Source organism: Pteropus vampyrus, unplaced genomic scaffold, assembly GCF_000151845.1.
Source record: "Pteropus vampyrus isolate Shadow unplaced genomic scaffold, Pvam_2.0 Scaffold431, whole genome shotgun sequence".
NCBI classification, from domain to species: Eukaryota; Metazoa; Chordata; class Mammalia; order Chiroptera; family Pteropodidae; genus Pteropus; species Pteropus vampyrus.
In genome coordinates, this window is record NW_011889212.1 from 486,896 (window position 1) to 500,413 (window position 13,518).

A 13,518-nucleotide genomic window follows, 5' to 3' on the forward strand; every position below is an offset into this window, starting at 1 on the left:
GATGCATGAAAGATAAACTACTAATCAATACTTTCAAGTCCTTAAGTAAGAGGTTCAGTTTACCAGGATGAAATTAGACAGAGAGGCAGATTAAGACTAAATTTGTGAGACTGATACGGAATTTACATTTTCAGTGGAAATTACTTGAATATTGTTGTTTGGTGCAAAATAAAAATATTAACCAAGACCTCATATTGATGCCATCTAAGTGGAAAACATGACTCTCAAACAGGACGTATTATAATCAATTGGCCTACAGGAAGAAAATAATAGAATTTTTAAAATTTGTGTTTAAATTTATCTCATCCCTCAAAAATGTTTTTTTCTTAATGTGTTATCATGTTATACAGTAGTATTATACAGTAGTATCTGTATATAATTTTCGAATGAATAAAAATAAGATATAAATATATTAGGGAGTGTCCTTTTTTTCACTTATAAGATACATAACAAAAATTTGAAAACTACCTCTCTAGACTAAAGATAAAAAGCCAACCACTACGGAATATATTTACAATGTTCGTAAACTGTGATAACAGAGGCAATAAGCTGAAAGTGCCCTTTGAATGCCATTATTTTCTCATTCTCTGGTGGGACCATGAGGTGGCAAAATAAAAAATCTAAATTCTTTACCAGCAATCTACACATATAATCCACATCCTCACTTTGCAGTCCTTTCTCTAGCTCCAGCAGTCTGAATTTTGTCTCCACTGCTACATGAAAACTATGTTTTCCATGACTCAGACTTCTTTCTAATTAACAAATCATATATTCTCCCTTTGATTCTCCTTCAGCTTGATTTATTTGGACAAATTATATTCACAGTCTTTTGCTTATTAAAATCGAAGCTACAGTGATGATGTGATTTCTAATTATGGCTGTCCCCACTTGTATGTGAACTTGACCAAGTTACATAAACCCTCTGCACCTCAATGTCTTGTTTTTTAATTGAGAATAATAATAATAATACCAACTAATACTTATTAAATGCTTATTATTGTCATGCCCTGGGCTAAGCCTTACATGCATTAACTCCTTTAATCTCCATAACGCTACAAAATAAGCAATGTCCTACCCAGATTTTGTAGATTAGAACAATTAGCATTAAATAAATTAGGTCTCTTTCCCAGATTACACAGATGGCAACTGGCACAGCCAGGATTTAAACCCAGGGTGTATGGCACCTAAGCCCTTGCTCTTAATATATTCACTCATAAAGTTAATTCTGGAAATAATGAGGACATGTCTAAAATACCAATTATTATGGTTATTATTTAGTAGATGGTATTGCAGCTATTACTACTACTACTGCTGATACTGCTGTAGTCTATAGTTATTACCATTTTTGTCTTTTTTATTTTATTTTTTATTAGTTTCAGGAGAAAAGTGAAGGAGACAGAAAGAAATATAGAGAGATCCACAAACTCCTTCACCAGTACATGTGTTTCTGAGATCAGCATTTGTGTACTTAAGGCACCAAAGACAATTGCTGTGAAGAGCATTTCTATTTGTCTCTAAACTTTATAGTATGATTTAGAAATTTTTGGTATAGACTAAATTTCAAGCACCACATATGGTAAAAACACCCAAGACCTGAAAGTCCTCCAAGAGATTTGTTGATTCCCTGTGGATATTGGTCACTACATTGCTTCCAAGGATCTTTCCCCCATGTTGAAAGAATAGGTTGAGAACAAGACTCAACAACAGGAATCGCTCTGGGTTGCATTCCCTGCTCCAGCCTCAGGACTGTGACTGCACTGGCAAACTCTTAACAAGGGCCTCCAGGAGTAGTGAACTCAACTCTCTCCGCTAAGTCCAGAATATTTAAATGCTATTTTATACTTTGTGATTTTGTTAAATATCTGCAATGTGCTTTTGTTTCTCACAGAGTTAAAAAATAAAGCCTATTTTTATGAAACTATCTAAGATTAATTCAGTAAGGCCTCTAACCCTGAAAATAGTATTAAAATGGAAAGCAGTATTTAAATGGAAATACTCATTTCTTGTATGCATACTCTTGCTGAATTAATGTTAATTAGGCTAGAATCTGCCCTAACAAACTTCTAAAATAGATACTGATTTGAGTAGCAGATAATGACACTCACCACTCAAGTCACAAAGAATCTTTGGTCGTAGATTTTAACAATCGAACAGTAACTACTTTTAAAAAGTCATTTGGACCATGTGCGGGGATACACATAGCTTGGTTTATATATAGGCCTTTGTTCTTTCTACTTCTTACATTTAGTTTGCCTTCAAAAAAATCCTTAATAATTCTTTAAGCCACTATTATGAGTGTCTTCTCCACTCTGCCTAACCCACTTTTTCTAACTCCCACAATATAGATGGTGTCCAACATTCTCCAGGAAGTCTGCTTGCCTGAGCCTTGGCTAGCCAATGAACTTCTTTGTGAACTTCTAATAATCTTCATCTGGAAACAGTACATAACACTCTCTCTCATAGGGATGCTGTAATTATCAAATAAGATAACATGCAGAAGGCTCTGGCACTGAGTCTTTTACTTAATGGTCAGTCTGTAAATATAAGTTCTCTTATTCTCTTGCATTTGCTACTCTTGATCATTTTTATAGGTGCACAGCACTCTAAAGTTTAGAAATAATTGTATTTATATGATTAAACTCAATTTTATGATAACATTGGATGCCAGGTGATATTATTTCCATTTTCAAAATTACAAAATTGCAGTTATAAGAAGGTAAGAGACTACTCAGTGTGACACATGAAAGAGCTAAAACTCACTCTTAATCTTTTGATCCCAAATTATGCAACAGAATTGGTCCCTGCTCAATTGTACATTTATATTTTTAATCTTAAAATTTGGTCATTTTTCTGATTCATATCATATTTAATAATGTATTATCCTCCAGGTGTTCTCTTATTATTTAATGAGCATAGTTCATTTCTTCTATTAAGCTAATAGAGGCCATTCCTAACTCTTGAGCTAAAATGTTAAATTAAATCAATTTAATGAGCTTTAATTTTTACAAAGCATAAAACTATTTCTGTTCAAAAGCATTATTACAAAACAGAATTAGTATTATTCCCTGCCTTCAGCTGTTCTATGCCATTTCATAAATGCAGGGCTACAGGACAATACATTGGACAGTTCGTATAGATGCCACTCTTTCTATACTGGTCAAAAGGCAGTTTGGCACAGAAATAAGAAAATATGCTCAGAGAACAGAGAAATCACTCTTTTCCCCATTCAAATCACATAGAAATGTGAAAAAATATATATAAACCTTTATTTTTTATAGCAATAATTAAGCTTTCACAGAATAGATTCTTCCTTTCTCAAACTGGCAGACCTTAACCCTCTGCAGTGATCTTGGTTTGAACAAATATCTGGATGATCTTCCTTCGTATCTCTTTGGTCTTCACAGCATAGACTATGGGGTTTAGCACAGGAGGTACAAGAAGGTAGGCATTAGCCATGAGGGCATGAGTCAGAGGTGAAAGGTGCTTTCCAAAACGATGAATGACAGACACTCCAATGAGTGGCACATAGAAGATGAGTACAGCACAGATGTGTGAAACACAGGTGTTGAGTGCCTTCAGCCGGCCCTCCCCTGAGGCAATGGCCATTACTGTTCTGAGTATAAACACATAGGAGAAGAGGATGGAGAGGGAGTCAGAGCCCTTGGTGAAGATGACAGCAATGAGGCCATAGAGACTGTTGACCCGGGTGCTGGCACAGGCAAGGCGCATGACATCTTGGTGGAGGCAGAAGGAGTGGGAGAGGATGTTGGAGTGGTAGAAAGGGAGTCGCTTGATGAGAAAAGGCACAGGGAAGACCACACATACTGCTCTTGTCAAGATGACTGCCCCTGTTCTGCAGACTACACCATTGGTTAAGATGGTGCTGTACCTGAGGGGATTCCAGATTGCCACAACACGATCAAAGGCCATGGCCACCAGCACACCAGACTCGATGGCTGAGAAGGTGTGGATGAAGTACATCTGAACAAGGCAGGCATCAAAGGTGATGGACTTGTAGTTAAACCAGAATATTCCTAGCATAGAAGGCAAAGTACAAAGGGCAAGTCCCATGTCTGCCAGTGCCAGCATACACAGAAAGTAGTACATGGGGATATGCAAGGACAATTCAGACTTGATGGTAGAAATGATGACACCATTACCAAAGAGGGCAATGACATATATAGCACCCAGTGGGAATGCCATCCAGTAGTACTTTTGTTCAAGCCCTGGAATTCCAGTTAAAACAAAGTAAAGGTGTTGGAAGTGGGTGTGGTTATTATCTGCCATGAAGCCAATGTGACAAAGGCATGAAGAGGGAGCTTACGAGATCCTGAAGTATGGCTTCCTAAAAGCACAGTGACAGAGATTAACAAGGTATTAGAATTCAACTTCCCTGAGAGTAGAAGCATTTTATTTTCACATGTGTGGGGAAGAGTGTAAGAGAGGACTGAACCACTGAAAGTACTATTCCAATACGTATCCTGTTGAGAAAGCTTCTACTGGCCCCAAAATAAAAGACCCACCAAAGTACAAATAAGTCGTATTTAGTTTAAAGCATATGCTGCAATGTCAATGCATTAAGTAAAACATCCTGGCTCTTCTGGCCTCTCCTCCTTCTTTCTAATCAATATCTTACAAGCAATTGAATCGAAAGCTGAGGAAATAACAACTAAGACAGAATTAATATAAAATATGAATTATTTGTTCCCCACAAAAGATGCTATTCTTGCCCATTATACTCTTTATACCCAGAACTCTCATGAAGGCAATGAATTTTGTATGTAGGGCAGGGATGGAAATGCCCAGTGCACATGCCTATCCTTCTAGTTGAACATGACCCTCCTTCATTTCCCCTGAGCTTGAATGTGGCCTCAGAATCATTCTCATCCCAGGAACCTGAGACAGCCACTTCTAATTATAGAAAATGAAATGTATCTACCATCTCTAATCTAGTGAAATCCTAGTAGAAGGGGAGCAAATTATACTTAGGAAAGCAACAACGGTAATTCTCTTTTTAAAGTAACTCGATTTGTCCAAAAGGAAGTGAGACCTCCCCCATCCCCAGGGCTTACCTGAAGCCTTTTTTAGGAACAGAATTATCTGATAATCCTATTGTTAGGGCACAGTGATCATTCATAATGGCATGTTACACTCTGATTAAAAGTCAGTATAGAAGCATTAGTAAAGATCTAGAAGATATACTTATATTGCCAGAATCAGTAACTACATTTATTCCAAAATGTTCCCCAGTGAGTCATTCAACTTTAGAAATGAATATCAGTCAGAAGTAGAGCAGACTCTCTTTGAGAAGTTCTCAACCTTAAGATACTCATAAGTTGCCTTCATCAATTAACTGGAATGAAGCAGACTAAGAGGCAACGTAGTGTTAAGAACATGAACTGTAGAACCACACATCTTGTAATCAGATTCCAGTTCCCCCTGCCCTTCAATACAGCCCTACATATATAGTATGTGGACAATAATCTACACCATAGGGCCCATGTGAGGATTAAAAATTAAAATGCCTTAGAAAATAAAATGTGTGCTTTTTATTATGATTATTTGGAATATAAAGTTCTCTTTGCATGTTCTCCATGTTAATATTGTTTTCTGTTTTCTTATTTGTCTGTTTTGGATTTTTTGGCCAGAGTTTTTTACAGGTGGTAGAAGTAAAATAGATAGATTCTCTTCTATCAGTAAAGAATCACATTTAATTTTGTATCTCTTGTAATTTTTGAATATTTTATCTTCTGCTCTGCAAATATTGAATGTCACACCCCCAGGCTGTGTACACACTTCTGGCTGACCCATGCTAAAAAAGCATCAAAACACATATTACAACTGTTTTTGAAATCTCCCAAAAGATCCTCTTCAAAAGATTTACGATTCAGATTTCTCCAGCCTTGGCCAAGGTATTTTCTCTTTTTCCATTGCTGTTATGAAAGAAAGTTAGCTGTTGGTGTAAATATTTGGCCTAGCCAGCATACATTTTCTTTCTTTCCAATAGTTTTTTTATATGTTTTAGGGGTTTTTGATAAAGAACATGTCTATTAAGTTTCTAAAATCATTGTAATAAAAAGTGGAAATAAAAGTAGGTAACAAATGAGAGTGGGGAGAAGAAAATAAGGTGAGGGGAGAGAAGGAAAAAAGAGAAAAAGAATTTTAATAACAGAGGTGCAACAAATAGCAGAAGCAAAAGTAAATCTATTTCACATTTTACTAATAAAGAAATTGAAGCCCAGATAAAGAAAATAACTTTTCTTTAGTCAAACACCTTGTTAGTAGCAAAACAGATGAGAAGGTTGGGGTTGGGGGGCAGCAGAGACTTGTTGAGGGAAATTACAACTAAGTGCAATGAGAGCTTAAGGCTTCATTTAGAGAAGACCAAGTCAAAACTGCATCTCTTGGCCAAGATGCTTACTCCCTGATATGGATCCTTAGATTTTTCTTTACCTTTTATTTTTTAATTAAATTTATTGGGATAACATTAATACAATTATGTAGGTTTTAAGTGTACAATTCAATAATACATCATACATACATATATTACGTTGCGTGTTTGGGTGAGTCCTTAATTTTGTTCTTTATCTAAATTGGTCAGGATCTAGAAAACAGATAGAGTTCCAGCCTATCCCCTGAAGATTAGGTTCTTAGATCCCAGTTCTTCCTTCGAAAGTTTCATCTAGCCCTAACCTTCTGCGTCCATACTGCCATATTTATGGAAAAACAGACTGTGTAAGCTTTTTATATCTGCCCGCCCTACACTACCACATGACCTCATTATAGATCCTAGATTGAAGGAGCAGATGAACAACAAAATAAAATTGCAAGATTTCTCTATTGTGTGAGTAGCAGCAAACAAACAAACACAGTTCCATTTGTACGTACCAGGGAAACTTCCAGGTTCTCAGAAATTCTAGGGTACTTGTGGATGATAGAATAATAGACTGGCCTTAGAAGGAGAAATTTACATTCTACCAAGGTGTATGATAGGCATGGGGGACCCGAGGAAACAGAAAGAAAAACCTTCCTGATCTAGAGATTAATTTTAACCACTCTTCACCTGATGGTAGAGCCACAGATTCACTTCTCAAGCGGAAAATTCTCAAACTCCAATCATTCTAGGGTTCTAGAAGAAAGGAATTTTAAAAGTTCAGTGTATAATTGATATAGGAACATTTATGCTGTGTTCTATAGGTGGCACTTTCCTTCTGCTTGCATTAGTTCCAATGACTGGGAGTTCTCTACTTTCTAAGGCAATGTATTCATTATAGAAAATCTTATATTTATCCACACCTTAGAAAAATATGACCTATTCACCATGTGGTTAAAGAAGTCGTCTTCACATCTTTCCCTTAAAGCAGGTGTAAAAGAGCAAGAGAGCAAGAACACAAGAACGTGGAATGCTTGGGTTGAAGAAAGAAGGACAAAGGAGAGATAAGGGGACACAGAAAAAAATGGTTGGAGGACAATAAAAAATTTCAGTGATGACATCTTATAATATTCTGTTGATAGGCCAACCCTATTCTCTGATTTTGCCCTTATACTTACCTAGTTGCTGAGAGTATTCCCAGCTGGGAGAGGTTTTTTAAGCAGCCTGAGGCTTGCTTGGCAAAACCATTGCCACTACCCACACGAGGACTTTTATTTTCTGAGCTGTTCCAAATCCCTCCCTGTACCGTGCCATGGAGAGTTTCACAGATCTATGAACAAGGTTATTCCCAAGGCATCTAGGATTGAGAAGTCTCTCCAGGGCTGTAAAATCATCTCTTATATTTTCACACCTGGGAAATGAGATAGCATTGAGGAGACTATTTGGAAATGGTGTGTGTGTGTGTGTTGTGTGTGTGTGTGTGTGTGTGTGTGTGTGTGTGTGTGTGTGTGTGTGTGTGTGTGTGTGTGTGTGTGTGTGTCTGGCTGGGGAGTTCCAGAGGCTGAATAGTGATCAATCATAGTCTCTCAGGACTATCTTAGCCACCTCACTTTTTCCTGAAATGAATAATAGTTGCCTTTATTTTTCTCAGAACACAGCAAAACTAATAACAATATCCTATGGAAAAGTGACTTACGATTTTTCCATTCCATATTCCCATGAATTCTAAAGTTCAAATAACTCATAATGAATTAACTTTTTCTGATATTTGTCTGTATTTTTCAGTTTTCAATATTAACCTAATAAGTCTTATTATGTTCTGTGCAAAAGGAAAGCAAGAGGCCTTTCAGGGAGTAATTAATCTATGCACCAATCAATCAAGAGACAATTCATATTCTTATTACCACTTTCAGGTAATTCTACTGTTCTTACCTGCCCTCTGGATAACAACAGTAATAATAACAATAGCTGCAGCATTAATAATAACAATAATAATATTTAATATTAATTCTGAGCTTTATCAATTATGTAATTTATCTCATTTGCTTTATACTTTCACCATCATTATCCTCATAAATTCACATGACTTTAATACTCTTGTGAAGTGAATAAGCTGAGTATTATTCTCATTGATCTAAAAAGAAAAAAGGATTACACTGGGAATTGGCCCAGATTCTTGATGTAATTGTAAGAATTTGATTTTAGAAATTATACTTATGATAGAAATAATAGAACAGAAGCTCTTCACTGTCCCAGGTGTGTTTTGGACTTCCTGGATCTTGAAAGTCACCTAGGTGATGGCAAAATGCTCATATAGAATGAGGCTCATAAACTAAGCTCTCTTATTCACTTACCATTTATCTACATGATAGTCCTAGAGTAATTTACACTAATTTAAATTACTCTTCCAATACTGTAGACACTCAAAATGTTGATTTTTTAAACTCAAATAAAATTCATCTCTGCATCATATAATCATTCTTTTAATGCTGTTTCAAGTAATTAAAAGGTGGAATTGTTCTATTTGCAATATCTTAACCTATACATTTCAATGCTCACTGTGTGTCATCTTATGACGCTTAAATGATGCCCTTATTCATATTTTTCTTCTATATTGACAAAAGGGTTTTGGACTAACCGAATCACTATAACTTTATTCCAAATCCTCAGCCAACACTGCTTTTTGTTTCATTTTTTTTTTTTTAATTTTGGGGGGTGACATTGGTTAATAAAATTATGTAGGTTTCAAGTGATAATTCGATAATATATCATTAGTATATTGCATTGTGTGTTTACCACCCAAAGTCAAATCTCCTTCTGTCTCCATATATTTGAACTTTTTTACCCTTATCTGACTCCTCCCTCCTTCCTTTCCCTCTGATAACTACTAAATTGTTGTCTATGTCTATGAGTTTTTATTTTTTTCTCTTGTTCACTTGTTGCTTTCAGTTTTACATCCTACATATGAGTGAAATCATATGATCCTCATCTTTTTCTTTTTGACTTATTTTGCTTACATTGATAATCTCAAGATCCATCCATGTTGTCATAAGTGGCAGTATTTCATCTTTTCTTATGGCTGAGTAATATTCCATTGTATATATGTACTACATCTTCTTTATCCAGTCTATCAAAGGGCACTTCAGTTGTTTCCATGTCTTAGCCACTGTGAATAATGCCACAGTGAACATCAGGGTGCATATATCTTCAGGGATAAATGTTTTTAATTTTGAGGGGTGGATACCTGAAGAGGGATTGCTGGGTCATATGGTAATCCTATTCTTAATTATTTGAGGAACCTCCATACTGTTTTCCATATTGGCTGCACCAATTTACATTCCCACCAGTAGTGTATGAGGGCTCCTTTTTCCAATATTTTCTTCAACCCTTGTTATTACTTGTCTTATTGATGATAGCCATTCTAACAAGTGTGAGGTGGTATCTCATTGTGATTTTGATTCACATTTCCCTAATAGCTAGTAAAGTTGAACATCTTTTCATAGGTCTATTGGTCATTGGACATTGTCTCCTTATCAGAGGCGTTGTTTGTAAAAATCTCCCATTCAGATGGTTGCCTCTTTGTTTGTTGATAATTTCTTTGCTATGCAGAAGCTTTTTAGTTTGATATAGTCTCACTTATTAATTTTTGCTCTTACTTCCCTTGCCTTTGAAGTCAAATTACTGCATGCTCCACCTAAGAGAATGACTTTCCACAATAGACAAGAGGACCGTTCTTCCATCAAGGGTATATGAGTAGCTGCACTCCCCTGCTAGAACTTCCAAGCAAGCTCTTAATCCAACATTATTTTTTGTTTCTGTTCTTGTTTTTTATTTATACAGGTCAATCATTCATATCTCACATGGATTCTGATTTCTTTCAACTTTCTGTCATTGACTGCCAGCACAAATGTTATCATCTCTCTTTATTTATTTTAACATCTTTAAAGCTGAAAATGATTAGAGGAGACTGACTATTCAGTAAGTGGGATTGCACGGTCCTGTAAATTTAGAGAATCTATTTTAGTTATTTTAATTTGTCTTGGTCGGATACTAATCCTATGCCTATCAAAAGCAATTTCAAATGTTCATCACATATCTTACCTCTGCTCTCATTCAATCTTTCTCCCATAATGTTTTCTCATAGAAAAAAACCTTTCCCTTATTCATTAAAAAAATTGTGATCATTTGATACAGTCTTTCTCAATATCTTGCCTCTCTTAGCTCTTTCTTGAAATATATCCACACCCACTTTTACCTACCCAGAGTTAAGTAAATTGCCTCTTCCCAAGTTCAATAGTAACCCCACTCCATTCTCAATGTCTCTGATTCCATCTCCTACTTGACCACTTGCTTTTCCCATTTCACCTTCTCCCCTGGCAATTGAATTTACAAATATAGAGTCATGAATTTGTTCATATTATTCATATGAATAAATATATATTTAACTTGACTTCTAAACAGATTCATTCCAAATCTATATCATTGATACTGATTCTTATGCTGAGTTTCAGACAATTATATGTATCTGCTTGTTGGCCATCATCTTAACCTCTGTATCACACATATTCACCAAATTGACAAGTCCATAACTTTAAAAAGAAAATTTATGCTTTCCCCCTATGCCTTCATTGGTTATTTTTTTTTAACTTTTATATCTCAGTTGATAAGTTAATCCATCTAGTCATGCAAATCAGGAAATAAATATGTCACCAAATAAATAACGTTCTGATGATTTACTTCTTAAATATTTCTAATATTGTTTTTCTCTTTCTATATCTAACAATGTTATACAAGTCCAGACCCTCCTACATGGAGTTTTTCAATAACAGCTTTAACTTTTTAATTCACATTAAAATAAATTGCTTTGCTTATTCTTGATTTTTCCTGTTACTCCTTTCTCTTAACTTGAATGAGTAATGAGGTTTCTCTTATTTCTTGTCTATTTCTTTAGAATATAGTACTCTAATAGCACTTGGCACTAACAAAATTTGAATTAGACAGATGTCTTATTACATCTAGTTAAATGATTTTATTACAAGATAAATTAGATTTTGCATGAAAGCCTCATGAAAAAGCATTATCATGAGAAGTTGCAAATGCAATTGAAAATAATTTGTAAGCCTATATAATATATCTTGTCTATCCTTGAGTGGTTTTCATAACATCAAGATAATTTTTAGCATTAATGAAAATGTATATTTTTACCAAAACATATTTTGTTGTCATTTTGACTCATTCTAAATACATGTCTGAGGCATTTTAAAAACTGGATTACTAGAATTTGTCAAACACAGATGCTTCAATACATAACTCATGGCTAGTATATGCTGTATGATCAAGATGACCAAGACTATTTGTTATATTAAAAAAGATAGAAGGACAAAATAAAAGAAGAAGCCAGAAACAAGAAAGTAATATATAATGAGCAAATAGGAGAGAGAGGAGAACTTAAGAAAATATGGACAAGCCTTGAAAGGTAAATTTTAAACAACTGAAAATGCAAAATGTTCTTATGAGACTTTACATTTTTTAAATGCTTTTTAAATTTACATCTGCCGAAATTCACTGTTTGTAGTACAACTCTATGAGTATTGATAAATGTATAGAGTCGTGTAACTATGACCCCAATCCAGATACAGAAGAGTTCTGTCAACTCAAAACATTTATCCCACCCACCTTTGTAGTCAACCACTCCACCCTACCACAAGCCCTCGGCAGCCACCGATCTGTTGTCCGCTCCTATCATTTTGGTTCATTATAGGGTATGTAATCTTTCAAGCCGGAATTCTTCTATTTAACATAATACATTTGAGATTTATCCATGTTATTACTGAACAGTGCCTCATTGTATAGATATCCATTGTATAGATATTTAGGTGGTACTCCATGTATTCGTTAGGCTGTTGAAGGAACTTTGGTTATAAATAAAGTTACTATATGCATTCACGTATAGGTTTTTATATGTACATAAGTTTTCACTTGTCTAAGTTAAATATCTAAAAGTTATTACCCAGTCATTTGCTAAGTATATGTTTAACTTTATAAGAAAATGTTTGTGCCATTGTATGGCTATCCGTTTACATTCTCATGACCAACATATGAGTCCTAGTTGCTTTGCATTCCAAATAGTACCTTAAATTCTCCTATCCCTCTCCTTCTCCCTCTTTGTCATTCTAATATTTAGTGGCATCTCATCATGTTGGTTTTAATTTGTATTTCTTTAATGATTAATAATGTTGAGCCTTTTTTATGTGTTTATTTGACATATTCTGTATTTTCTTTGGTGAAGTGTCTAAATCTCTTATCCATTGTTTCTTATCAGGTTGTTTGTTTTTTCTTATAGTTGAATTAATAAAGTTTTTATTTTAATACATATTTTGAATAATATTGTTTATATGATTTGTGAATATTTTCCCCTAGCATGTGATTTACTTTTTCTTTCTCTAACAATGTTTTTCATTAAGCACTTTTGTAAAAATTTTCCTTAAATGTAGTTTATCTTTTTTTTACTTTTATACGTTGTGTTTTTGGTGTCTAAGAACTATTTGCATAAAGAAAACACTCGAAGAATTCCTATATGTTCTCCTTTAGAAGTTTTATAGTATTATGATTTACATTTAGGCTTATAATTTTTTGTTTAAAAATCAATTGACCATATTTCTGTAGGTCTACTTCTAGATTCTCTATACTGTTTTAGCCCTTTGTCAAACCAAAATCTTCCTGATTACTGTAGCTTTGGAAGTCTAGAAGTCAAGTACTGTGGATTTTGTTGTTCTTTTACAAAAATATTTTGTTGTTCTTTTACAAAAATATTTTGTCTATATTCCTTTGATTTTCCATATACATTTTAGAATCAGCTTGTCATACCAAAAAAAAAAAGAGACCTTTCTGAGATTTGTATTGGCATTTGTTTAATCTTTAGAAGAATTTGCATAGAATTGACATCTTAAACAATAGTGAGTCTCATAATGCATTTTCTCCATTTATTTAGGTCATCTTTGATTTCTTTTTTAGCAATACTTTATAATTTTCAACATAATAATTCTGCACAAATTTTATTAGCTATATACCCAATTGTGTCATTTTGAGCTACTGTAAATGGTACTTTAAAAAAATCCATTGTTAATTATGTATTGCTAAGTTGT

At 34.5% G+C, this 13,518-nt stretch overlaps 1 protein-coding gene across 1 annotated transcript; it reads right to left on the reverse strand.

The window, feature by feature from the left end:
- Window positions 1-3,330: 3,330 nt before the first annotated feature.
- Window positions 3,331-4,287, reverse strand: LOC105306202 (olfactory receptor 51H1-like). The gene has a single exon (XM_011381112.1). The coding sequence runs from the start codon at window positions 4,285-4,287 to the stop codon at window positions 3,331-3,333; it is 957 nt and encodes a 318-aa protein (XP_011379414.1).
- Between the last annotated feature and the right edge of the window lie 9,231 nt (window positions 4,288-13,518).

What these genes read in the sequence shown, in the direction of transcription:
- LOC105306202 (XM_011381112.1), bottom strand. Translation starts at nt 4,287, where the DNA reads ATGGCAGATAATAACCACACCCACTTCCAACACCTTTACTTTGTTTTA.